Here is a 27,485-nt window from a genome sequence, read left to right as displayed (position 1 = left end):
TGAAGAATCCCGTAGTCGCAGCTTATGTACTGTTTCTATCAGTAAGTGCTAGATTTTTGCCTTTTACTTCATTTCGAGAGCCTGCACAGTCCAGCTGACTCTGTTTGCACCCTTTAGGCAGCGCAAGTAACCGGTCCAGCACCCGGAGCCTCCTCAGTGTGAGCAGCGGGATGGAGGGGGACAACGAGGTGAGAACTGGGGCACCCCCACCTTCATAGGTCTTTGTCTCAGGGGTCATTTCACTCCAGGAAAGAGAAATCCAAGAGAAAGAAGCCAGACACAAAAGGTCATCCACTGTGGGACTCCATTTATATGAGACGTCCAGAATAGGTCAATCCATTGAGATAGAAGGTTGGTTGTTACCAGGGCTGGGGATAGGGGAAACGGGGAGAAACTGCCTGAGGGATGCAGTGTTTCCTTCAGGGGGTGTCAGGAAAATGTCCGGGGACTAGACAGAAATGGTGGTTGCACGATATTGTGAACGTGCTGAATGGCATTGATTGTTCACTTTAAAATGATCGCTTTATGTTATATTAATTTCCCATTGATAAAAAGAGGAGAAGAAAGGGAGGGAAGGAGGGAGGGAGAGGGTTAAACCAAAAGGGGTGTCTGAGAGGGAACTGGGTGAGTGTCCGGGAATCCAGGGGTGGCGGTCACCTTTCTGGGCCTGGCTCAGGAGCGGCAGGCATGCAGAGCCGGGGCTAGCGGTTTGTGTCCCTCCACCACCACCCCCAGGCCACACACTCTTTGGTCTCCTTTTTCCTGTGGGTGTCTGCTTTTTCTCTTACCGCGCTTTTCTGCTTCTCCACGGGTGGGGGTCACATGAGTCACTGCCAACTCAGGAGACTCCCTGAAGTAGGGTGCTAGGGTGGGCCACCCACCAGCGCACAGCTTATATTATCCTGCGACAGAGGACCAATCACAGTCCCTGAAAGGAATTTCTGCTTAAAAAGAAAATTTCTCCAGCCCTACCTGGTTACCCTAGAGCAATGCTCCTCAAACTTTACTATGCATAAGGATTACTTAGGATCTTGTAAAGATGCAGGTGTGAGGTGGAGCCTGAAACCCTGTGGTTCTCATAAGCTGCCAGGTGATGCTTGCTGTTGGTGGCCCACAAATGACGCTGAGCAGCAAGGAATGAGAGCTCAGGTCACTAATAATATCAATAACTCAGGTCCCAGCATCTCTTCAGTGACTCCGGTTGTCAGAGTCAGTGGGAAACTGCCCCCGGGGTTGCTGGGTTGTTGATTCTCAGTCAGTGAGTAACCTTCCACCAAAGCCTGGGGAGAGCTGAGGAGCTTGTGGGATGGCACTGTCCCGCTGTGTTGCTGCTTAATGTCATTTTCAGCCTTCTCTCTCATCTTCTTTTTTTTTTTTTTCTTTGCTGTAGGATAATGAAGCTCCCGAGGTTACCAGGAGTCGTAGTCCGGGCCCTCCACAAGTGGACAGCATGCCCACCGTGCCCCTTGAGAGGCCCCCCAGGGTGCCACCCCGAGCTGCCTCACAGAGGTAACAAGGAAGCTGACAGAACGTTTTTTTCCTTGCTCGTTGAGTCTCAGGGCAGAGTAGGGTCTGGGGACACCTGAGGCGACCTAGGAGTGAGTACAGAGCTAAACTCGCTGAATGCGCACTTTGGACACATTTCAACGTGGTCTCTTCATTCACTTAAGTGATGCTTTATTCAGTTGCAGACTCTAAGTAACAAATTCAATATTTTGTCAGTGAAATACACTGGGAAAGGTCAACATTTTGCATATTTTTAAAATCTGTTTGACTAGAATTCAACTCCTGAATAATTAATCCCCTTGGTTGTATTGTGGGGACAGTGCTTCTGGAGGACCAGGAGATAAGAAGGAATTGGGGATGAAAATGCAGGTGAGAGGCAGTATGGTGTGGTAGTGGGAAAACACCTCCTGGGAAGACCCCGGCAGCCTCTTGTGTACATGGATGAATTGTTTAACTTTCATGAGACTTTATTTTGGTGTCCAATAAATGGAGATAATAAATGGATTTCCTCACAGAGTTGTAAGGATTGAGTTTCTGGTCCCAAATAAGAGCACAACTGTCTGTGTGGTTCTTTATACAGAAGGATGAACCTGTGGAGATTGGAGGCTGGGCATTAGACAAAAGAGTGTAACTGACTTACGGGGCTCTGATGTATGTTTGTGTTCTGGCTTCTGGCAGGAACCTTTTTGAGGTCTTATGGACCAACCTTTTTGAGGTCTTATGGACCCACTGAAAAGGTGGTCAAAGCTAGCTTGTGTAACTGTCTGCTAAGGCAGAAAGGAACCTTTGGGAATAAAAGCCCAGGCTTGTCTTAGGAGTTTAATTCTTTGATGTCTAAAATATAGTGTGTGGGTAAGGGGTGATTAACTAGGTTTTTTTTTGTTTTTTTGTTTTTTTTTCACATTTTGAGTCTTTTAACTCAAATGAACCTCATCGTGAAATTTGTTGAGAAAGTGCCACAGGGAGGTTTTTCTTCTGTTTCTCTGGAAAGAGCAGCTGACTCTGCACTGAGGATCTCTCCACTTCTGTCTTTGCTGTTACCACTTTTCTGTGTGTTCCTGGCAACATTCACGTACTGACACTTGCTACCAAAACCTCCCACAGTCCCAAAATGCTTCACACTCACCAAACATGTTTCCCTGTTGTAGACTAGAGGTCACGTACTAGAGCATTAGCCCTAGAAGGAACTTCAGTGATAATCTAGTCCTGTCTGCTGAATTTGCACTATGTTCTGTAACTTGAAAATTATATATAGTTGGTGATTGGGGAGGGATGTTTATGGAGAGCAGTTATGGTAATAAATGCTTGTATTTATTGGCACTTACTATGTGCTGGGTATTCTGGTAAACTCGCTAAATGCATTAACTCATTTAATTCTCTCCACAACTTCAGGTGGTAGATGTTTAGGGTTGTCCCATTTTGCAGAGATAGAAACTGGGATTGAGACTGGATGGAGACTTTATCTGTGTGATAAACCTAGGTGTGCCTGACTCCAGGGTCCAGTCGTTTAGTCATTATGTTATACCTGTCCAAGGAGGTCCAGGTGTCATGGGAGAAGACTTTTTATTCTTCAAGGTAAAGGAGGGAGTTATCTAATTGTTCCAAGATTAAAAAGAATGTCAGTCTTGAATGTAGAGCTTCAAAGACTCTGTGGAACCTTGTCTGCAGGAGAGAGAACAATTAGGGAAGTGGATTCCAGAAATTAAAGACTGGAAATGGGGATGCATTTAATGTGTAAAGAGAGATGGCAATTGAATTGTTTGGGAGATTCTAGAAGCATGTTGTGATAAAGATGGGGAGAGAAAAAGGAGGAAAACACATTTGATTAAAGAAATGGTGTTTACAAAGAAATCTGTAATTGATAGAAAAAGGGTTTGGGCGCATTTTTGGTGTGAAGATTGGAAAAGATGCAGTTGTTCTGAAACTGTATATAATGTTCATAATGAAATGAGGAAATGTTTGAGCGACGAATAACACGGGCCTTTGTCCTGAATGCTTGACCCACTGATGGATAAGAGGGGAGGCTGACTGGATATTCTCCACTTCACTTCCAGATCTGGGAACTGGCAACTCTTCCCCCTTTTTGTCCTCCTGAACTTCCCTCCCCAAACAGCACATCCCACTCATCACTCTCTCCAGTCCTGGTCCCTTCCTCTCCTCACTCTGCATGCTGTCCCCAGAGCTTGAACTGTCAGCTCCAAGTCCAAATCCATCTCTACCTTGGCTTTCTATTTCCTGCTCTTCACTGGGGACCTCACTAGGGGTCCCAGAGATCTCAAGTTCAGTTCAGTTCAGTCACTCACTCATGTCTGACTCTTTGCGATCCCATGAACTGCAGCACACCAGGCCTCCCTGTCCATCACCAACTCCTGGACTCCACCCAAACCCATGTCCATTGTGTTGGTGATGCCATCCAATGATCTCATCCTCTGTTGTCCCCTTCTCCTTCTGCCCTCAATCTTTCCCAGCATCAGGATCTTTTCAAATGAGTCAGCTCTCGGCATCAGGTGGCCAAAGTATTGGAGTTTCAGCTTCAACATCAGTCCCTCCAATAAACACCCAGGACTGATCTCCTTTAGGATGGACTGGTTGGATCTCCTTGCAGTCCAAGGGACTCTCAAGAGTCTTCTCCAACACCACAGTTCAAAAGCATCAATTCTTCGGTGCTCAGCTTTCTTCAAAGTCCAAGTCTCACATCCATACATGACCACTGGAAAAACCATAGCCTCACCTAGACGGACCTTTGTTGGCAAAGTAATGTCTCTGCTTTATAATATGCTGTCTAGGTTGGTCATAACTTTCCTTCCAAGGAGCAAGCGTCTTTTAATTTCATGGCTGCAGTCACCATCCACAGTGATTTTGGAGCCCAGAAAAATAAAGTCAGCCACTGTTTCCACTGTTTCCCCATCTATTTGCCATGAAGTGATGGGACCGGATGCCATATCTTAGTTTTCTGAATGTTGAGCTTTTCTGGCTGGGAAGTCATGAGAAGAAGGCAGTTCGGGGCAGAGGAAGGCTGGTGGGATGATGAGTTCAGGTTTTGCACTCATGTTTTGATATCTCGTGAGTGCAAAAACGAAACTCATCATCCCACCTGCCTTCCTCTGCCCCGAACTGCCTTCTTCTCATGACTTCCCAGCCAGGGACATGACACTATTTTCTTTCTTCCCCAAGTCCCTAACCCCGAAGACAGCCTCCATTCTTGCTCCTTTGCAGCTCCCCAGGCTCTGTTCACTCTGCTGCCCTTGCAACTCTCAGATCCACCCCCTCCTCTCCCTCTGCCCATGCCTAGGTTCATCCCTGTATTTACTTCCCTGCCTCCAGTCAGTCCCTCCTCCACATTGCACAAGAGTGCACATTCTAGAACAGAAATAGCTGATGATGTCCCTTCCTGGCATAAAAGCCTTGCATTTACTTCTGTATTTTTTTGCATACTGTAGCCCTAAGTCCCATCTCTCTCCTGTATTCACTGATGTTTCACTCCTTAAGCATTGCTAGTGAGCTGTGCCATTTTGTATGGTCTTTGCCCAATCTGTTCCTTTTGCCTAGAATGCTGTCTTCCTACTCCTTTCCAATCTCTGCTTAGAAGATTCCTACACATCCTTTAGGACTCTGTTGAAACTTCACCTCTTCTTTGAAGCCTCCCCTGATGTTCCTCTGCAGCATGAACCTTCTGTGTTCCCCAAATACCACAGGGAGGCCTGGCGTGCTGCGATTCATGGGGTCGCAAAGAGTCGGACACGACTGCGCGACTGAACTGAACTGAACTGAACTCACTCCACATGGTGGCCCTTGTTTGCATATCTATCTCCCCAAGTAGATGGTAAACCTCAAAATGATAAAGACTGTTTTGATTTTAAAAGTTTTTTCTACTCTCCCCAGTGCAATATGGAGTTAACTCAGTAGTTGGCACATGCTAGGAACTTAGCAAATATTTATCATGCAAGTAAGTGAATGGGCAGATGATAGATTGGTACTGATTGGGTTGACAGCTAGCGATCAAGTCATGTACCGCAGTGCAGGTGGGTTACACATTAGAAGAAAGAAGTTTCACATTCCCACAGGCCATAAGTTCCCAAAGACTTCAAAGTTAGGGAAGGCAGATGGTGACATGAACAGGAGCAGATGCATTATATCCTTGTGTGGTGTTTCCCTTGCAGTCCCCACAGAGCGGGCAGCTGACAGTGTCACATTCTTCATAGGTATAAAGTCCTGCCAGTAGAGAAAAAAAGCCAATGTCTTGCTGAGACATTGCCCCTTTGTTTTTGAATATGTTTTGCTGTTTACTAGTGATTTTGCCAATCACGATGGGCTTCCCAGGTGGTGCAGTGGTAAAAAAAAATCCTCCTGCCAATGCAGGAGAAGCAAGAGACGCAGGTTCGATCCCTGGGTGAGGAAGATCCCCTGGAGAAGGAAATGGCAACCCACTCCAGTATTCTTGCCTAGAAAAGTCCATGGACAGAGGAGCCTGGTAGGCTATAGTCCATGGAGTTGCAAAGAGTCAGACATGACTGAGCACAATGAGCTCAGCACAACAATCTGTGCACTCCCTTTTAAGGCACAGCCTAGGTACTGACAAATCAGAGCATATTTCTGAAGGCCTCCTGGAGTACCAAGAGTTAACCTTTTAGCTGCATGGACTTCCCTGGTGGCTCAGCTGGTAAAGAATCAGCCTGCAATGTGGGAGACCTGGGTTCGATCCCTGGGTTGGGAAGATCCCCTGGAGAAGGGAAAGGCTACCCACTCCAGTATTCTGGCCTGGAGAATTCCATGGACTGTATAGTCCATGGGGTCGCAAAGAGTCAAGCACGACTGAGCGACTTTCACTTGTAAAGAATATCTGTGGAATCCCTAGGCAGGAGCAGGGGGAGTGGTCAGAAAGTAAGGGGACTTGGACCTGAGGCTATTTACTAACAGGGAAGCTTAAAAATATTTTTTAACAATGTTGTGATCATACAAAAGGATACTATCTAAATAACAGACCTGCTTTAAAAGAATGTTGACCAACATTAGAACTGCTGGGTTCTTGAACCAAAGTTATCTCCTCAACACGGAGGAGAAAGCAGCCAGTGCCCAGGTCTCTGGACTGGACAGTCCTGTGTTCAGCTCCAGCTTCCCAGTGTCCTTGGAGGCCGTTTCCCCACGGACCACCCCTCAATTCTGATTTGATACATTTTACTTCTGTGGTTCTGATATGTCTATAATCACAAATCCATTCCCAAAGACAGGGCTTCCAACCTTTAGCTGGGCTGTTCACCAGAAAGAAATATGGAGATGGTTTGTTTGCTACTGCTGCTGCTAAGTCGCTTCAGTCGTGTCTGACTCTGTGAGACCCCATAGATGGCAGCCCACCAGACTCCTCTGTCCCAGGGATTCTCCAGGCAAGAATACTGGAGTAGGTTGCCATTTCCTTCTCCAATGTATGCAAGCATGCCAAGTCGCTTCAGTCGTGTCTGACTCTGTGCGACCCCATGGACCGCAGCCCACCAGGCTCCTCTGTCCACAGAACTCTCCAGGCAAGAGCGCTGGAGTGGGGTCCCATCTCCTTCTCCAGGTTTGCCTGCAGACCTGCTCAGTTGCAGAGTGGGTCAACAGGGGAAGAGTGACCAGGAGGGAATCGTGCCTCTCTTTGTGATGGAAGGCGAAATGTAAGGCTCGTGGGGCATACTTGGGGAGAAGGTCTAAGAACAGGTCTTTCACCACAAATAAGAAAATTATTAGCTTTACCTCTTGAGTGCCTGCTCTAAGCCAGAAAGTGCTCTCCATCTTCCACCTGTCATCTCCAGGCGGCACACATTACTCCAGTGTGGGCATCTTTACCTCTGTCTGGCAGATGAGAAACAGAGAGGTTTGAACTTGTTGAACTTGTCCTTCAGATGTGTGCATGAATGCCTCTGCCATGCGTTCATAGGTTACGAACGTCCCCTAACAAAACATTCGGTACAGTGCACTGACTTTCCCTAATGTCTGCCTCATCCATGATAGTCTCAGCACTTTGAGGGTGGGATCAATGCCCACTTTACTTACTGTTATATGCCACACCAGAGGTTAATGCATAGAAGATATATGTTTGTTGAGAGGAAGGAAGGAAACCATCAAGCCAGCCTCAGCTCGTTAACTGTTAGCTGCTAACACCTGAGGGTTCTTCAGCTTTCTCCTCTAAGCTCACGGTTCATAGGGCTGGTTGGGACAATGGAAGGAGACTGTTTTCTCTGGATCAAAGAGACAACCACACAAAACCTTCTACTTCCAGGTGCCACTGTAGGACCTCTTGAGGATATCTGTTGTTATTCTTTTCTATTTCTGCCTCCCTCTCTGCCTTCTGAGATGGCCGGTCTTTTCCCAACTCCTTTATCGTTTCCTTGACCTACGCAAAACTTGCATTCAAGAGACATTTAATAAATATTTACTCATCGATTCATTCAATCAAGTATGCAGTTCCAGGGTAGCACAGTTCAATTACAGCGCTTGACAAAGCACTCTTTCTTGACTTATTGACTTGCCTCCAAGAGAATTAAATATTGGTTTTACAGCACACATATGGAAATACCGTCTCGATTGTTGAACCTCTTGTAAATACATTCCCCCAGGTCTATCTGGAGTGTCGTTTAGCACTGTTCAAAAACCATCTAGGCTAATGTGGAGGGAAGCTTCTAGGAAAGCGGATGTGGAGTTGAGACAACACTGAGTGATTCCAAGTAGAAGTAGTTGTGAGAAGCTGACTTCAGAAATTCTTAAGTCCTCTCTCAAGGGATCTCCCTACTGCAGTGTGTCTGCTGCCTGGCTGCATATTTGAATCATTGGAGTTTTAAAATATAGATTTTATTATTATTTAGGTGTGGCAAGGTGAGCATATCAGGAGACAACTGCCATTGAATAGGTGGTCTGTTATACTTCTAGATCTCAACAGGAGGCGGGCACATTATGCTGGGGCGGGACACACAGGAAAGCCCCAGGTTGAGGCAGGAGAGAGGGTAGGTAGGGGAGAAAGATGGGCAGGAACTTTTCTTGTGGGTTCTGCTGGAAGGAACCAATGAGGCAGGCTAGGCAGATTTAGGATTGGCTAGTTTGAGAAATTTCTGCAGGCTTTGGGGCTCAGGGGCTGTCTCCAGTTGTCTGACACCTGGCCCTGGGGTGATTAGGGCAGTTGGATAGAGGCCTGGACTTTGAGAGTCCCAGTACTGGAGGTGATTGGGATATGGACTCTAGATTGTTTAGCTTGCATGTGAAATGTGTGCTAACTGCAGGCTGTTAAGAGGAATTAGCTTACCCTCAGAGGGGCAGGCCTTCCAGAATCAGCCAGGACTCGGATGTCAAAGCCTCACAAAATAAGTGAAAGTGAAAGTGAAAATGAAGTTGCTCAGTCGTGTCCGACTCTTTGCAACCCCGTGGACTGTAGCCCACCAAGCTCCTCCGTCCATGGGATTCTCCAGGCAAGAATACTGGAGTGGGTTGCCATTTCCAAACCACATGGTTAATACAACTGGTTGAAGGAGGAACACGATTTGCATGTTGTCATGCCTGAGCCTTATCCTCCAGAGATTATGATGGAATAGGTCTGGGATTGAGCCTGGGAATTGGTATTTTTCAAAGCCCCCCACCCTGAGTGATTCTAATGTTGGCTAGGATTGCAATCCACAGATCAGCATTTATGCCACTGAAAGGTCCGTATGTGTCTCCAGTTTTATTAATTGAAGGATGTGTCCTTTGCATAGTATACCAAGTTTGCAACAAATCATGGATTCCTAAGAAGTAGTTCATCAAATCTGTTTGATCATAATTGCTTTGTCTTTCATTTCAGGCCTCTGACCAGGGAGACCTTCCATCCTCCTCCACCTGTTCCACCCAGAGGTCGCTGATTCCACCTCCTTAAGGCTACCTCCTTCTGGACTTTGAGACTTGCAGTTTTCAGCCTGTTAATGATGTCTTCATGTTGAGTTTTATGGCCTGACCACTGACCTTAAGACCCACTCTCATCACTGATATTGCTGCAGCCCTGCTGGTTTGGGCTTACCCTGAAGAAGATATTATTAAGGCACAAAGAATCGAAAAACTAAGAACTTCATTCACCATCATCTATTGATCCATATCCTCATTTGCCAAAAGGATGATGACTTAATTGGAACTGGACTAATTTGGCATGTCAGGAGCCTGAAAGATTGATCAGAAATGTACAAGTGATTTTACAGAAATGCACTTACATTAGGTCTTACTTATTTGCTAGTCCAATTTAACTTCTGTGGTTATGATTTAAAACTTACAGTATTCAAGCAAGAAGGTATATCCTAATCTTTAAATGATTCTTCCTTCAGCTTTTCTATAGCTTCAGGAGTGTGTTTAAATGCCAGGGCTGGTCACATAGAGCAAACTCAAAAGGACTTTAGAGAAGGATTAGTCCTAACTCCTTTTAGATAGAAGGAAAATCTAATTTCACTGAAGCCTGGAGCCAAGAGTACTCAGTTGGTTAGAGGAAGAGGTGGGTCTAGAATCTGGACCTGCTGATTCCAGGTCATCACACTTCCCATATCCAAATGGCCAAGCTCTCTCCCTCAAAAGATGCCCAGATGCAGAAATGTGTTCAGTGACTATTGACCTTCTAGAAGTTTCCTTTTTCCATATCTCCCAGGTATGGAACTATCAAGCATTTGGGGCATTTATAATTCAGTATGCTTGCCAAGGAACATCTAAAAATGGTTGGGAACTGGAAGCTTGGCATGCCAGGGGCCCCACTCATTGCTCTGCATCCTTTACAGACCTTAGTTCTGGCCATCGGAGATAGGGGGGTCCTTGAATTTCACTCTGCTGAGGGGTCAGAAGAAGAAGGAAGACCTTAAAATAGAAATAGTCTTCTGTTTTACTATACACTTGTTATTAACACCAGGTTTGGGAAATCTGTGCAGAGAATGTAGAGCCTTAGGTATATCATTAATTTTGAGCTCCTAGCACATAAATCTACCTTGAAAACACAGGTCTTTAATTTGATGCTTAAATATACAGTAAAATTAGTATCAGACCCATTTCTTTAAAAATTATCAGAAATCTGATGGTTCTCCATGAAATTATTCTCCACCCCACACAAAGATATAAAAACTATACTATTAAAGATCCATTTAAGTACAGTTTTATTGAGTCCTTTTCTAATGATGAATGGTTCTTTTTCAGTCGAATTCCTCAGTTCAGCAAACAATGATTGAGTGAAGTTAATAGCTTCTGGGATCTTGGGTTTTTGTTTTTCTGCTTTTTTTTTTTTTAATGACATAAAATACACTATTGGCACTGGCCTTGAAGAGAGCATTTGTGCAAATTACCTATCACAATTCCTGGCACACAGTAGCTGTTTTGGAATGGTTCCTTTACTCTCCTTGTCACTTATCTGGGAGAAATAAGGAAATATGAGATAAAAGGAGAACAAGAAGCATAAGACTGGTATTCCTCTTATTTATAGACAGTCTCTATTTTAAGCATGCTTGATCTTGATAAAGCTATACTTTAAAAAATATTTAATGCCTCTAAGCCTCCTTTGGGATGCCAAATTTATTTTTTTTTAGATTCTTTGATAAATAAACATTTAGATCAGTAACATGGCAAAACCTACTGCTAGCCAATGGTGTTACCATCTTTGCATGCACATCACTGTGTAATATTGGAATATTTTATGGCATTTTATTCTTGTAGGAAAATAAGTGGAAAACATAAAATTGAAAGTACTTATGAGAAATCTAGGTTTCATAAATATGGTACACTTGAGATGTGGGCTGAAATGATCAGGAGTGCCAAGTCAAAAATGGCAAGTCTTAAATCCTCATTGAATGCTCATTGAACATCCAAAATGATTGTGTGTATAAGAAGAAAATGAAAAGTTTGTATGAAGCATGGGGACCATGTTATCAAAGAATATTTCTAAATGATGGGGTGAAATCTTTAATTCTCCAGAAACAGAATCACTCATTTAAATTTACTCAATTTAAATTTACTTGATTTAAATTTACTCAATTTCCACACACTCAACCTTAGTATACATTTTTAGGAATACAGTATGTAGCAAAACCATGAATTTAAGTACAATGAGAATCAGAAACTAAATTGTAACTAAGTATCCAAAGAGACGATTAAAAAGTTCCCTACCTGATGTCTCTCCTTCCCCAAGATTTTACAAACTGGCTCAATAGACAGTGAAGCTGTTAGTCATATTCACTGCCATTGCTTTTGCCTCTAACTGTGCAGGGTACACTGTCCTCCAGTTCCCAGTCCAGCACTGTTCCTTCATCTTAAGTTAAAACCTGTGAGCAGATAACCCAACTATATGAGCAACAAAGTATGATTACTGAGAGACTCTAAACAGGAGGTTTGTATTACAGTCAAATAATTTAACTTGACATATTTAATAATGTGAATAATCCCTAAGGCTTTGCCATAATTAGGTAAAGTAATAGTATGCAAATGACTTAAATGAATATTTTTCACATCAAGCTAAGTTACCTGCTCTTTCTCCCTCCTTTTGTCTTTCTTTGTTATTCAAAAACAGGGATCCTAGTCTACTCTACTGGGATTTCTAGATCCCTCTCCCATTTGCTCTAGGAAGTAAGTTGGTTTGCTATGCTATGGTTGGTGGATTTGCAACTGGTTGGCTGAGGAAGCATTAGTAACGGATTTATTTCTAAGAAAGACAAGTAGCTAATTTGGATATCTCTAGAAGATTCATCCTAAAAATCGATCCTCAATTTTGAGGACTCTGACTGTATAAATATTTGCTTTGGATTGATAAACAAATAGTGTTCTATTAATTTCCAAGTATAATAAGTTATTAAGAATAAAAAACGGTGTTCTCCATTCATTCCCGTGGCCAGATACTATGTTCACCAGAGTGGTGAGAGGATGAGTAGGAGGTTGAAAGATGTATTCTGAATTCTGAGCACAACTCAGAATTAGTTTTCTCATAGAAACTGTAATAAATTGTGGGTTCCCTGGCTAGCCTGCCAAAGCCCATTTAAAGTGTCTTAGCTAGCCATGCAGTAAGAGTTAGCATGATGCAGGGAAAGAACATTGGCTTGGAAGTCAGGAAAATGATTTTATTTTGGACTGCTGCTGACTTGATGAATTCACCTACCTTGACTACCCATCATCTGTAAAATAAAATGTTTTGTGTTTAGTAATAACCTAAGTCCCTTCAACTCTGTAAGTTTAGGACTAAGGCTAGGGGTGAGGAATCACTCATTCTGAAGAAGAAAGGAGACAACCATACTGGAGTGACCACCTAGTTAGCAAGGGGTCTTATTATGAGGCAGCTCCTGTTCCATGCCCTCTATCATTGGGTATGACAGATCAGCTAAAAGAAATGTGTGAGAAACAGTAAAATGGGAGCTTCGTTGTATCATAATACAACTTATAATATAACTTATAATAGCCTTAGTTGTTCTTTGGTCTAAGAACCAAATGTTTTAAGTGATTGCTTCCTAAAGAAAGAATTCAAAACAATTTTGAAGTTCCTCAGTATCGAGAACATTTCAGCTAGAACAGAAAAGGTAGAGGCAGAAGGTGATAAATAGCAATAGAAAAGTAGGTTACTAGCAAGGCAAACATAACAAAGTAGAAAGAAGAAATAGAATTTCAAAGAAAAGGTAGCTGAGGATGGAAATCAGAAGATATTTTGTCATCTATAGACCAAACTTTGGATGGTTGTGTTTACCAAAAATAAAAGATTGAGACTGTGGTTTTCTGGATCATTCGGTAGTCATAAACTCCTTAACTGATTGAGTCTTATTAGAACTACCACAAAAACAGAGGTTTTACAACCATTTTGGAGCAGTTGCCTTTCACTGGCATTTTCCCCCTCAATCTTTTTGGTGTCAGGGAAGGAGGTCATTAATCTAGATGAAGAAATTGATGAAATAAGACATCAATGTTTTTCAGTTCCCAGTTTGGCAGAACAACCCTGATTTTGATGGTGCCCTTGAGTACTAATGATTTTTTTAAAAATATATTTACTTATATATTTTTTGCTGTGCTTTGTTTGGGTCTCTGTTGCTCTGCATGGGCCTCTTCTAGCTGTGGAGAGTGGGGCATACTCTCTAGTTATTGTGTGTGGACTCACTCATTGTGGCGGCTTCTCTTGGAGAGCACAGGCTCCAGGCACATGGCTTCAGTAGCTGCAGGCTCCAGAGCGCAGGCTTGATAACTATGTGGTGCGTGGGCTTAGTTGCCCCGTGGCGTGTGGGATCTTCCCAGACCAGGGATCGAACTGGTGTCCACTGCATTGCACTCTTAACCATTGGACCACCAGGGAAGCCCAGTTCTAATGATTTTTGAGCCTTGAGGTCATCAGGCTCCAAGAATCTTTGAAGCCATATTCCTTTTCCTCTAGTTACTTTATCTCCTATTCTTTCTTCCCAAGCCGACTCATTATCAGACTTTTATCACCTAAAGCTATTTATAATTTCCTTGCACGTACCAGAGTTCCTGGCACATAACAGGTGTTCAATAAATATTCCTTGCATTAATGGCCCTACATGCTCTTTCCCTCATTAAATTTTCCCCAATATGCCACCAAAACAGGGTCTGCTTTTCTCTTCTTGCTCATTGTCCATATTGCCTTTTGCACATTTGCACTGTTGGTCACATTTTGTGCGACTCCTTTTTTGTACACTGCTATGCCTGTTGTCTGTTATGTGTGTGAAGCTTCCTAGTTCTAAGTCTACACTCCCCAAATGAGTACTTCTTCTTCTTCTTTTTTTTTTTTGAGTACTTCTTCTTGTGTCCTCCCTTACTCAGTTATGTCCGACTCTTTGTGACCCCCATGGACTGTAGCCCGCCAGGGTCCTCTGTCCATGGAATTCTCCAGGCAAGAATATTGGAGTGGGCTGCCATTTCCTTCTCCAGGGGATCTTCCTGACCCTGAGATTGAACCTGAGTCTCCCGCATTATTGGGCAGATTTTTTACAGTCTGAGCAACCAGGGAAGCCCTGTGTTCTCCCCACCCGCAAGCAATTGCCAGCCTAGTGCTCCTGACAATATGGAGCAAATGCTTAATGCCTCAAATCTGTGGAGGCTGGTGATGGATGTTAAGCAAGAAACTACTCATCCATCTTAATTCAGCACTTACACTGCTTATTCTTCAATTGCCCATCATCACTTGATTCAAGAGCTGTGATTATTCATTCACGGAGCATTCACTGAGCTTACACTATGAGCGAGTCGCAGTGCTAGGTGCTCTGAAGGATATGCAAAGATGGATACGACACCTCCTCTGACTTCTATTGCAATTACTGGTGTATGATTCATTGAGCAATTAATCACGTACTGCCTTTGTGATGCCTCTTAGACTATTTGGAAAGTGTTCTTTAAATCCTTCTATGCTATTTGACTTTTCACTTATGAATGTCTTCAGTAAATAGTTATTGAATGTCTATGATGTGACAAACACTGTCCCAATAGCTGCCATCAAAAAGGGTCAAAAAGGTAGTGGCTGCCGTCAAAAAGGGTCAGAATGCAGTACAGAAGAGGAAATGAGACTATGGTAATTATGACATAAATGCAGCTGGAATCCTGAAGAAGGGATACTTAACTTCCTGAGGGCATCATGCAAGGTTTCACTGAAGAGGTCATTCACTTAGGCCAGGAAAATGAGTAAACAAAGGTTGTCCATTCATTTCCATTCTAGGCAAAGGGAACACTGAAGAATCTAAAAAAGAGTGGATGAATGTGTATATACAACCGATTCACTTTGCTGTGCAGCAAAAACTAATATAACATGTAAATCAATTATACTCCAATAAAAATTAAAAAAACAAGAGCAAAGGTACAGAGGTGTAAAAGAATCTGGTGTATTTGGGAAATATAGGGATGTAGCCTGAGCAGAGATCAGTGGGAGGTAAAGTTGAGATAAATTGGGAACTGATTCTGCAGTTGCATGCTAATACGATTATCCTTTAGGAAGGAATTTTTTTCTAATTACACATATAGCACATACCCATTGTATAAAACACTCAAATATTGGCAGTCACGTACACTGTTAATGGTTTGAGTCATAATCTTTCAGATTATTTTCTGTGGTTAGACTAATATCATTCAAAATGGAATTACAGTCTATACTTGTAAATTTTTTCACTTAAAATTGTCTCTTGGCTATCATTCCATGACAGCATATACAAGTCTACTTCATTTCTTAAAATGATTGTGTGGATGGCGGTCCATTAGTAGTAAGAAATACTGATTCTGGGGCTTTCTTTGTGGTTCAGTGGCTAAGACTCCACACTCCCAATGCAGGGGGCCCAGGTTCGATCCCTGGTGGGGGAACTAAATCCCACGTGCCACAACTAAGTGTTCATATGCCGCAAATAAAAAACCCAAGTGCCGCAATGAAGACCGAATACAGCCAAATAATAAATAAATAAAGATAAATATTAAAAACAAAAGACTGATTCTGAAGCCAGATGCTTGGATCAAGTCCTTCAGTAACCACTTAACCTTTCTGTGCTTCTGTTACCATTTCTGTAGAATGAACATACAGTGCCTGTTGCCTAAGGATTGAGTCAATTCACGTGAAATGCTCTGAATAGTGCCTGGCAGATGAAAACATCAGCTGTGATTTCTTGATTTATGTAGGCAATATACCAGGAGTATTTTAAGCAAGGCAGTGATATAGTCAGCTTTCTTCACAGAAGAATCACTCTGGTACCTGTTGGGGAGGATAAATAGGTAAGGAAACCGCTAATAAGAATTCTGTTAGGAGGTTGTTGCAATACATGGTGAGTGAGGTGTAGACGACTGGCTGTTACCAGGAGGGGAGAGAAAAATAAATTCTTTAGATAAGTACTTGTTGACTGCTGATGGCTGAGACAACTCGACTCCAGGGTCCAGATGTTTATATATTTGACAAATAACTTTTGAGTTTCCACCATGGGCCTGACACTGTTCTAGTACATGTCAGTGAACAGGATCTCTGCTTAGGAAAGAAGCTTAGATTCTAAGAGGTGTTTCTATCTGTGGACAGGAGATTCAACAAATAAACCAACAAGAATTTTAAAAAGATTTAAAAGTAGAGGTTCAATAAATATTCAGGGATTTTTATGACACTCATCCAACCCGGCACCAGTTTAGCAACCTCCCTTAATGACGATTATGGAGCTGGTGATTCATTCTCGGCGGGAGCCGAACTCCGGTGAGGGTTATTTGATCTGATCCTCGCAACCGAGATGGGGCAGCTCATACTATTACCCCCTTCACCGCCGAGGAAAATGAGGCCAGGTACAGTTAAGCGTTTTGACCCAGGTCGCACAGCTCGAACGGAGGCGGCTTCGGCCCTGCGCTGAGGGCCAGGCAGCCGCGAGGGGCGCGAGGCCGGGGCCAGTACGCGTGCCGCCGACCTTGGGAGCCGGCGGGCGGCCCGGCCGGACCCTCAGCGGCCACGGCCTCGCGCCTCCCGGGCGGGGCGGCCGGCGGCGGTTGCGGCCCCGCGTCGCGAGGCACTTCCGGCGTGTGCCGGGGTGGCCGGATGACGTGGCTGAGTCAGAGGAAGAGGCAGGGAGGCGCGGGGGGCGGGGGAGGCTCCGGAGCGGGCGGTGACGGCGGCGGCGCGGAGGAGCCAGCGGCTGGGCCCGGGCCCCGTGCGTCTGTCCGCGCCCCGTGGATGCGAATCGGCCGCGGCGGAGGCGGCGGCGGAGGAGGAGTCGGTGGGCCGGCGCCGGTCCGGTGGGAGCGCGGAGGATGAGGCCGCTGCCGGGCGCTCCCGGCGTGGCGGCGGCCGCCGCGCTGTTGCTGCTGCTGCTGCCCCGGGCCCGGGCGGACGAGCACGAGCACACGGTGAGAAGAAGCGCTCCCTGCCGGCGCGGCCGCCTCCGCCCGTTCCCCGCGGCCCGCCGCCTCCGCAGGCCCGGCGCGGCCTGGACGGCCCGGCTGCCGGGCCGAGCCCCGCGGCCGCCTTCCGGTTGGGCCTGGCGGAGCAGGAACCCCGGGAGCGGGGAGGAGGCATTTCCGTGTGTTCCCGGGACAGGACTCCACTCTCGAGTGCCTGGGCCTCCTTTCCCAACCCGGACCTAAATGGCGCCGAACCTCTGGGTCCAGGGGCCCCGGGAGCCGAGAAAGAAGCGGAGTCTGAGGGTCGGGGCTCACTTGCCCGCGGCATTGGGGGCCACAGGCAGCCAGTCTCAGGGCTGGTGTCCCCCAGGCAAGGGAGCTGCGGCCGTGCTGCTGGGGGGCTACGACACGGCGGAAGATGGATGCACCACCTATTACTCGTCATACACTAACCAGGAAATATCCACCACTTAATGGTGCTCACCGGCCTTTATTTCCCCCTCCTGCCCAAACCGGAATCTAACCCTGGCGTGGGGACAACCTTGATAAACTTGAGGTGAAGAGCGCTTTACACGTGTACAGGCCCTCAGCCACCCGCATCCGCCTTAGAGGCCTTGTAACTTTCTCTTCACCTCTTCTGGCCCCCAGATGAGGCTCGCGTCCCAGTGGTCTCTAGGGCAGCTTCTGATTGTGCGGGGTCTTAAGTTGCCCAGCCTCTTGTCTTGCTGGGAACAGTCCTTTTTGCATTTAGCCTAAAATTGATCGACTGTTTGTTTAATTGGTATTTTCCACATCAAAGCTTGGATGTTAACGACTCCTCTTGTGACTTTCACTTAGGAGTGTAATTCAGTGACTTTCTGAATGGTAGGTGTGAGCAGAGCTGTAAAGTCATGTAAATTAGAGGGTGAGTGTGAGTAGTCTGTGTTTTTAGACCTTAACCCATTAATGATACGACTTTCCATGAGAGGTTGTGTAGTACTAAATCTGAAAGTCTTCTGTCATTTCTGACAAGTGAGGAAATGAAGCGGCCAGAGAAGTCTGTAGGTTATCTGTGCTCTTCGTTTAGTTAACACAAGTTCTAAACTTTGAGGTGCAGCAGCTTCAGTCACAGCAACTTCTTATCTGTGTATTTTTAAAGTCCTGGGCCGGTGACGTTTTTGTACTGTATTTGTACTTTTCGCCTTAAGATAGTTTTATTCGCAGGTTAAATAGTTTAAAAACTTGTCTCAAAGAGTAAGAAGTGTTCATTTCCAATGGGCATTTTTTTGGCCAATAAGTACTAATATTTTTCCAGTTTTTTTTTGAGCACTTTGGAAAAGTTACCATGTAAAACTCGGAATTGTCTCTTTAGTTCCACCGTACAGGCATATAAGCTTAAGAGTAGTTTACTTTTTTATAGTGAAAGTGAAAGTCGCTCAATCTTGTCCCACTCTCTGCGACCCCGTGGAAATTATACGGTCCATGGAGTTCTCCAGGACAGAATACTGGAGTGTGTAGCCTTTCCCTTCTTCAGGGGATCTTCCCAACCCAGGGATCGAACCCAGGTCTCCTGCGTTGCAGGTGGATTCTTTACCAGCTGAGCCATAAAGGAAGCCCAAGAATACTGAAGTGGGTAGCCTATCCCTTCTCCAGGGAATCTTCCCAGCACAGAAATGGAGCTGGGGTCTCCTGCATTGCAGGCAGATTCTTTACCAACTGAGCCATCAAGGAAACTCCTTTTTATATTGTGTTTTATATAAACTGCTGTAATCGGGAAAAGAACATATTAATTAAAATGTTACAAGTTGGATGCAAATAAAAATATTAATTTACAGATTTAAAATGTAAATGCCAATTTAACTGAAATTTTATGGCAGGAACGTTTAATGTTTTAAAGCCAGAAATTGAATATAAAATACTTGATAAAAAGGTTTTTGAGAGAATATGTCATGTTTGAGAAAATTATCAGACAAAAAAATTTTGACTTTTATTTCAGTCATGTTTACATTGAACTGCTCTCACTTGTTAATACCTATTTTAAAAATTTAGGTATTTAAAAATTATAGGAAAAATAGCATGAAGATATATGTAAAAAAATTTAAGTGTCATTATATATTTTTTGGCTATTAGCCAAGATATTTTACTTCTTAAAAGTTTCTTGAAAATATTTTTGAAAACTAGGCATTCACCTCAAACCGATAATAATACTGAAAAGGCTATGGTCAAGTGATTTTTTTTCCTACCAAGAAGGCAGAAGTAGCTAATGAAGACAGAATGATACTGAAGGGAGAGAAAAATTGTCAAGGGAAGGTTACTGAGTAAGTGTTTAATAAATACTTGTGAAATTGGATTGTTAACCAAAAAAGCACCTAAAAGTTAAAGTTTGCCCTTTAGATTAACTTTCTGTGAAGACAGTTTCCAGATAGAAATAATAGCTAAGCTTTTGTAGTAATATGTGGTAGGTACTGTCCTAAGTACTTAATATGTATTAACTTGTATTTTAAACACGGATTGATAATCTTGTGAAATAAATGGGATTATGTCCTCTGCATAGATGAGAAAATGGGATGGCAAAATAGTTACTTGCTTGAGGCTGCACAGCTAGTACAGGTAGAGGTAGGATTTGAACTTAGGCAAACTGAATTAATAGTCTGCTACACGCTCATAGGATATGCTCTACAGCCTTTTATCCTTAAAAAATAGGACAGTAAAATACTTGATATCAAATTGAGTAATTTTCTGTATTGATAATACGTTTAAGTGCTTAAAAGAAATGTTTGGGTAAGCCTGGTTTCATAGGGAATTGCTACTGAGGTTGTTTTAGTGAGGTTGGTTTAGTGTTAAAGAGGGACAGAGATGAGCATGTGACCCATGCAGCCACTTGGTGTGTGCAAGACATAAAGACTGCTTAGCTGAATGCTGCGCTGTCACCATTCTAAATTCTTAATGCTTGTTTAGAAAGGAGCCTTGCATGTTTATTTTGTGCTTGGCGCCACAGATTATGTAACTGATGCTAAGAAGGAGCAACTAACTACTTAATGCAGTTCCTCAAAGCCCTTGATTTCTCTTACTTTACCTACTGGATTAGGATTCAGCTGACCACTTGAGTCGTGCGGTATTTTTTTATGTGCTTATTTGTCCAATGCTCTTAATATTCTCAGAAGAATAATGGGAAGGAAACATACTGCTGGCTTCTAGAACATATACACATGCAGAATATATAAAATGAGTTCCTTTCAGTTTTTAAATTACAGAACATACTCTTAAGTAAAAATTAAAGAACACTTTCATGAAAGACAGGTTCTTGATACATGATTGAAGAGTCATAAAAAGAACACTTAAGAGTGAAAGCTGTATAGGGTATGGCTCATGCTTATTTGGATTTCTGAAAGTTGGAGCACTTGGAAACAACTAGAGTTAGATTATCATGTCTCCTAAGATTCCAGAGGACTCGTTAGAAAGATTGCAAATAGAGAATAGAATTTTAGAACTGGAAAGAGTTAGGACCGTTGAGTTGAAGACTCATTTTCCTAATGACCTGAAGAGGCCCAGTGGCTGGCCCAGGCCACAGGAAGAGTCTGAGCTACATGATTTCTAGTCCTTGTATTTTTCCACCTGTCTTGTACATATAATTTCCATAGTCAGTTCAGTCGCTCAGTTGTGTCCGACTCTTTGCGACCCCATGAATCGTAGCACACCAGGCCTCCCTGTCCATGACCAACTCCCGGAGTTCACTCAGACTCACGTCCATCGAGTCAGTGATGCCATCCAGCCATTTCCATAGTAATACTATGTAAAAATATCAGCATCAAAAAATCAACAATCGATGGCACAGGAATCTTAAAAGTATTTTATCATTTACACTGAAGCCTTGACTTATTTTGGGCTCTGTTTCCTCAAGGTCACAAAATCAAAAAATTTTTTTCTGGGTCTGTTATATACCAGGCTCTGTGCTTGGCACAACAAGTGGTATTTAATCAGTGCTTGTTGAGTGACTTGAGTAATTGGGGAGCCGCCAAGGGTAAGAATATGCAAGGTTGCAGTTTGATAACCCTGTTGCTTAACGCAGACCATTGTTCATTTAAGATGCGTGGTCTTGGGGATGCCTGTTGTGTTTTAGGGGCCCTACTAGGTTACAATTCCATTGGTAATGTTGGAAGGACCCACTCTGTGCTTAGGATAGCCTATTCTCAACATCTGCCATAAGCACTATTACACCACTAGGTTAAAAAAAAGATGTTTTGTTTGCTTAGACAAATGGAAGCCTTTAGTCTTTATCTCTGTTGGGAGTATGGAACTCTTAAAACATATGTGAAGATTTATAAAGAGGATAAACTGTTTACTACAAGTGAATTTGTGAGTGTTTTACTATAGATCTAGTTTTAGGAAGTGCCAGAATTCATTGTCCTATTTTCAGCTGTACTCTATGGTAGACGAAAAGTTTATTTAGGAATAGAGTTATTTTGAGAGAGAGCAGTTATCTCAAGAGGTTATCCAAAAATACACTAATAATTTGTTTGTATTCGCATTCTGATGTATGTGTTTTAAATAACTAAAAGGCATTGAAACTGATTTTTGAAACATTTCAGAACTGGGTTTTGCTTTCTCAGATATGTGTTTTAAAGTAAGCATGTATCTTTTCCCTCATCTCATAAAAGTAATGGCATTTGGGAACTTAGTCTGAGTCTTCAGTTCTTCGCCTGTCTACATAAATTCTGATTTATTTGGATTTTACATGAGATCGTCAGTAACATTATATCCTGAAGTGTTCCTCTGAGAAAAGGTAATTCACCATGTCTATCAAGGAGGGGAACTTCTGTACCTGCACTTTCCCAGCACATAAACCGTATTTAAATGAGAGACCCAACATTGGTGACTTCTTGAGAACAAAGCACAAGGAACTTCTTAGGAAGGTTTTTTTTTCCTGTTGGGCAAAATAAAGGCTCAAATGGAAAAGTTGTTCAGTGTTTAGCACTTCCTTAGGTGCTTTGTACAACTGTACTTTTCCCAAATTCCTTTATTTAGTTTTTGCTCTTCAGTTAATGAAGCTGATTAGGGATTAGCAAAAGTGTAGTCCTAAATTTATAAATGTGATGCAAATTAGAATGATCCTGGACAAATTATGTGACATCTCTTTTTAGTTTTTTCGAATCTGTAAAATGGGGAAAATCATAGGAGCTGTCTTATAAAGCTTTGAGAGATTAAATGTTTATATATATAAAGACCTTAGAACCGTGCCCAGCTCATGGTATGTCCTTAATGAGAAGCCTCATGGAAGGAACCACCCCATGTCCAGGGATCCTCTGATGCACTGCTCTGCTTTACTTTTTCTCTCCCCTTCTGATTACACCCTGCAGGTAAGTTATTAAATTCCATCTTGCTCTTTGGCAACTCAGTTTTTCCGAGGAAAGTATTTATAAAGAGCTTGCTAAGGCATGGGATGTTTTGAAAGCGAATTAGACTAGCCTTTTAGCCGCACCACTGGTGTCTCAGACGGTAAAGAATCTGCCTGCGATGCCGGAGACCCAGCTTTGATCCGTGGGTCGGGAATATCCCCTGCAGGAGGGAATGGCAACTCACTCCAGTATTCTTGGCCTGAAGAATTAAATGGACAGAGGAGCCTGGCAGGCTACCATCCACGGGGTTGCAAAGAGTTGGACATGACGGAGCGACTCACACTTCTGACCTCCACAGGTGGAGGGGAGAGCCGTACCAGTCCTGTCTACCCACCGAGTTGGGGAGCCCAGGTTTTCCAGCAGCTTAGCAGAAGGAAAGGTTTTTCCTTTTGGTATTTTCTTATTTCATTCAAGACCTTTTAAGACACATTTTTCTCTCTTGAAAAAGAACTCTCCCCTTGACCTTGTCTTGGAAATAGTTATTCTCAGTGATAGTCAAAAACTATAATGAAAAGTAAACATTTTAAGTTCTTGAAATCTGTGGTCTGTATAAGGAGCAATGTAAAAGATTTTTAACCTTAATATGCATCCTAATCTGTGTATGTGTGTCCATGTCTATATATCATATATATATATATATGTATTTTTCCCTCTAATCACTGCTTCAGTCCTCTTCCCAGAAGGAATGCTAGGCTACAGAATTGTACACGTTTTGTTATAGTACAATTTGCATCGTGTCATCAGAACTCTACTACCTCATTAAGGTTTCATGAATATTTAAAATGAGTGACTTCAGAATGTGTAGTTAACACACACTATGACACTATGACCTTTAAATTATTTTAGTCTTATATTTCAATGTGTATGAAATAAATGAATGCTCTATTTTAACAAGTGTTAGTGTTCAAGTTTTTGTCTATTTTTAGAGGAATATGAGTATTAGGATTTATGGAGAAGGTGTTCTGTTTATTTTTACAAGTTGTTAAGGTTTATAAAATTTCTGCAGACTCTCAGCAGGATTAATGACAAGAATAGTGCCTCTCTTTCAGGGTTATAATCCTGAATGGACACATGTGATTACCTCTCCTTACTTCTTTCAAAGGATACTGTTGCATTCAGTGCACATACTTGAAGCTTCTAAGTTGCTAATGACCTTTCATTTCAGCCTTTCTTCGGTGCTTTTTCATATTTATTAAATATTTTTTGTGTACTTGATACTGTGCCAAAAGGTTTCTACTCTGTGAACAGGTTTCAATTCTGTTATAATACCATCTCTGTTCAGTGGATAGTGATTGGTTTAGAGAACTGTTCTGAGACTTGTTATGCTATATCTATATCTGTGCAGAAAGGAATACCTTGATTAACTAGTGCAGTGAGACCTTGAACATTGGACAGAAGGGTGATATCATATGGATATTTTTCAAGCCCCTAAAGTAACAAGAGTAGTTATGAATGGGGATCTATGGGTACATTAAGACCTTTGATTGGTTTCTTCATACATAAAGATTATGTACAGTTTTTCTGGATTCACTTGAAACAGCTTGTGATTTTCCATATTGTTATTCATCCCAATCCTTCTGTGCCAAAGCAAAAATAATCATTCTTTTACTGTTGTTACAATAACTCTTTTTACCTTAATTGTAGCACTTCTTTCTTCACTGTTAATCATTTACTTTTCTGGCTCCACTTTGGACTGTGAACCAATCATAGGACAAGATTTACCTTTATAGCCTTAATACCTAGTACTGTGCTTGGTGCATGTATCATGCATTCAGAAAGTCAGGCAGCTTTTTATTTCCTTGATGAGGTGCCCCAATGATGTCTTAGGACAATGAGACATTATGTTTGAAGGTGATTAGATCTAAGTCCTACTTTGATGGTGGTATGAATCAAAAGAGGCAGATGCTTCATATAAGAATAGACAAGTCAATGGTTTTTGGAATGCAGAGGGACTTGGGGATTGAGTCTCCATGTCTGAGAGGATAATACCATTAGAAAAAGTTTTGAGGGGTTGCGTTTGGGTGGGATGAGTTTGTTTGGGAGATGTTGGATTTTGGTGGGAAATGTTTATTCATTTTTGATGGAGGAAAAGTGAAGTGAAAGTTGCTGAGTTGTGTCCAACTCTGTGACCCCATGGACTGTAAGGTCCATGGAATTCTCCAGGCCAGAATACTGGAGTGGGTAGCCTTTCCCTTCTCCAGGGAATCTTCCCAACCCAGGGATCGAACCCAGGTCTTCTGCATTGCGGGCAGATTCTTTATTAGCTGAGCCACAAGGGAAGCCCAAGAATATTGGAGCAGGTAGCCTATCCCTTCTCCAGGGGATCTTCCTGACCCAGGAATCAAACCGGCGTCTCCGGCATTGCAGGCGGATTCTTTACCAGCTGAGCTATGAGGGAAGCCATCAGATGGAGGACTGGGAGTAATGTTTGGTATTTGGCCTGGTTGGACAGGTTTCTCTTTTATATGCTCCATAGCACCCTGCCTGATTATAATTGCTCATTCAGTGTCGATCTTTTTGTTTAGGCTCTAAGCTCTAGTAGGGCAGGAAATGTGTCTTATTCAAAGCTGTCTCAGTTATGAACACAATTATTGGCACATAGTAGGTACTCAGTAAATAATTGTTTGGTGATATAAGTTCTGCACTGTTAGTTAACAAGCTGCATCTTATGTTGTCTTTCATTTATATTGCTAATTAAGATTATTAGTTTTAAAATCACTCGGGTAACTACTCTTCATAGAATCATTGGAATTTTAAACTTGAGAAGATCTTAGAAATCTTTAGCAGTTTCCCCAGTCAGACCCTGGAAAGGTGAAGTCACTTACCCAAAGTCACTGGACCACAGCCCAAGTTTAGCTACATAAAGTATTCACTGATGGGTAAAGCCATAATTGTTTATTCAGAAACATTTGCACACAGTAGCTGTGTTTCAGGCTGATAAAGGGAAAGATAGAATGATGACTTGGGTGAGTTGTGGAGGTTTCATAGTATGGCTTTCTCTTCCTTTTTGGTCATTTCCTCCCTTTGACCAGTGATTGCGGGGGGAGAAAAAGGTGAAATTTTATTTGTGCTTGCTGACAACATTAGATTTTTGGAGTTTCCAGTGATTAACATAGGTCCTGGATAAACTACTGATTTTGTTTCCTCCTCCTTTGTCCACATTAGCATGGTGAATCATGTCGGTTCTAGGTTTATCATTATTTGATAGTGTAAATATTAAGTATAAACATATTCTTATAGGTTATTGGCATTTATTTAAACAGTATCTTCTATAAAACAAAGTCTGGAAAACATGAATCTGCCTGAGACCATAATCAGAATATATCATTTTAAAATTCACCAAATTTCATTTTTAATGTGTAGAAACTGATCATCATTTTGAAACAAGCTTCCAGCATTTTATTTTAAAGCTTCCAAAACTGAGATAGTACATTTTTGTTTAGAATAAATAGCAAAATATTCCCTTAATTTGAATTCGATTTTTTTAAAAAACACATTCTTAACTTGCTTTTTTGGTTTGTTTGTTTCAGTATCAGGATAAAGAGGAAGTTGTCTTATGGATGAATACTGTTGGGCCCTACCATAATCGCCAAGAGACATATAAGTACTTTTCACTTCCATTCTGTGTGGGGTCAAAAAAAAGTATTAGTCATTACCATGAAACTCTGGGAGAAGCACTTCAAGGAGTTGAATTGGAATTTAGTGGTCTGGATATTAAATTCAAAGGTACGTAAACCTTAATAGTCCTCGTGATAAAAGTTAGATTGTAGACGAGGGTTTCTCAACTTTGGCACTATTGGCGTTGTGTCCAGATGATTCGTTGTGGGGGTGTGGGGGTGGGTTGTCTTGTACATGGTGGGACGCTGAGCAGAGTTCCTGGCCTCTACCCACTAGATGCCAGTAGCACTTCCCAGTTGTGACAGTCAAAAACATTTTTAAACTTCAGTAATCACCCTTGTTTGATATCTACTGCTCCAGACTCTAAAAGATGTTTTTATCTTTAAGTTATGTGTATTATATTTAGAAAAGTATACTAGTAACTAACAAAGATTTGTTTTGAATATTTATAAAATATTCATGGATCTTGTTAATAAAATTACATTTCCTTGGCATATTTATTTCTGAAAGGTGTTTTCTAGTAAATTCTTTAGTGATTGGACATAATGTGTTTGGAGAAAGCCTTCATAGATTCCTAATGGAGTCATTTCCAGAGGTACAGAGATGTAGTGGGCTGTATGGATACTTAAAAATTATGTGTAAAGTCTCAAATTCAAATTTGTACCCTTGGCTCAATGTATTTATCAGTGTTGTATTGGTTTATCCTCTCAATACCTGTTTAGTGTGGTTTAAAATTTTAAGTCAAGGACTTGTTAAAATTAGGGGGGAAAAATCCCCTGTAGCTATTTATTATTTGTTTGATCAGTGCCCAAGAGTGTGTTTATACTTCTTATTTTTCTCTGTGAAGTTTGTCCCAACAGCTATTTTTTGCATGGACATTTTTACCTGGTGGACATTTTTACCTGGGACATTTTTATCTTTGATTAGGTGTCTTGATGTCTGAATAGAGCATGGATCTTGTAATCAGAAGCTTTGAATTTTAATCCTGTTTCTTTTACTCTATTGATTTTAGTAAAGTTGTTTACTCCAGTTTTAACTTTATTATCTACATGTATGAAGTGAATAGTAATTGCCCTCTGATATTTTTAGACTTTTGGGAAGAGAGTGTGAAATGAGATATTTTAAAGATAATATTTTGAATGTAATGTTTAATTTTGATTTGTTAAATTCTGTTGTTTTTAGGATGTTTTTCCT

At 42.2% G+C, this 27,485-nt stretch overlaps 2 protein-coding genes across 2 annotated transcripts in view; both read left to right on the top strand.

The window, feature by feature from the left end:
* The window catches only part of PIK3AP1 (phosphoinositide-3-kinase adaptor protein 1), a 120,629-nt gene extending 109,751 nt beyond the window's left edge, over positions 1-10,878 (top strand). The window contains exons 15-17 of the mRNA XM_068961454.1: positions 118-188; positions 1,391-1,509; positions 9,308-10,878. Coding sequence (XP_068817555.1) covers positions 118-188; positions 1,391-1,509; positions 9,308-9,365 — 248 coding nt within the window. The 3' untranslated portion in view covers positions 9,366-10,878. The remainder of the gene's footprint in view (positions 1-117; positions 189-1,390; positions 1,510-9,307) is intronic.
* Positions 10,879-17,208: 6,330 nt separating this feature from the next.
* The window catches only part of TM9SF3 (transmembrane 9 superfamily member 3), a 62,622-nt gene continuing 52,345 nt past the window's right edge, over positions 17,209-27,485 (top strand). Inside the window, exons 1-2 of the mRNA XM_068961305.1 lie at positions 17,209-17,304; positions 26,204-26,399. Of these exons, the coding sequence (XP_068817406.1) occupies positions 17,209-17,304; positions 26,204-26,399 (292 nt within the window). The remainder of the gene's footprint in view (positions 17,305-26,203; positions 26,400-27,485) is intronic.

The sequence above is a fragment of the Capricornis sumatraensis genome, chromosome 23 (assembly GCF_032405125.1).
Source record: "Capricornis sumatraensis isolate serow.1 chromosome 23, serow.2, whole genome shotgun sequence".
In the NCBI taxonomy this organism is placed as follows: Eukaryota; Metazoa; Chordata; class Mammalia; order Artiodactyla; family Bovidae; genus Capricornis; species Capricornis sumatraensis.
This window is presented reverse-complemented; position numbering and strand designations above follow the sequence as displayed.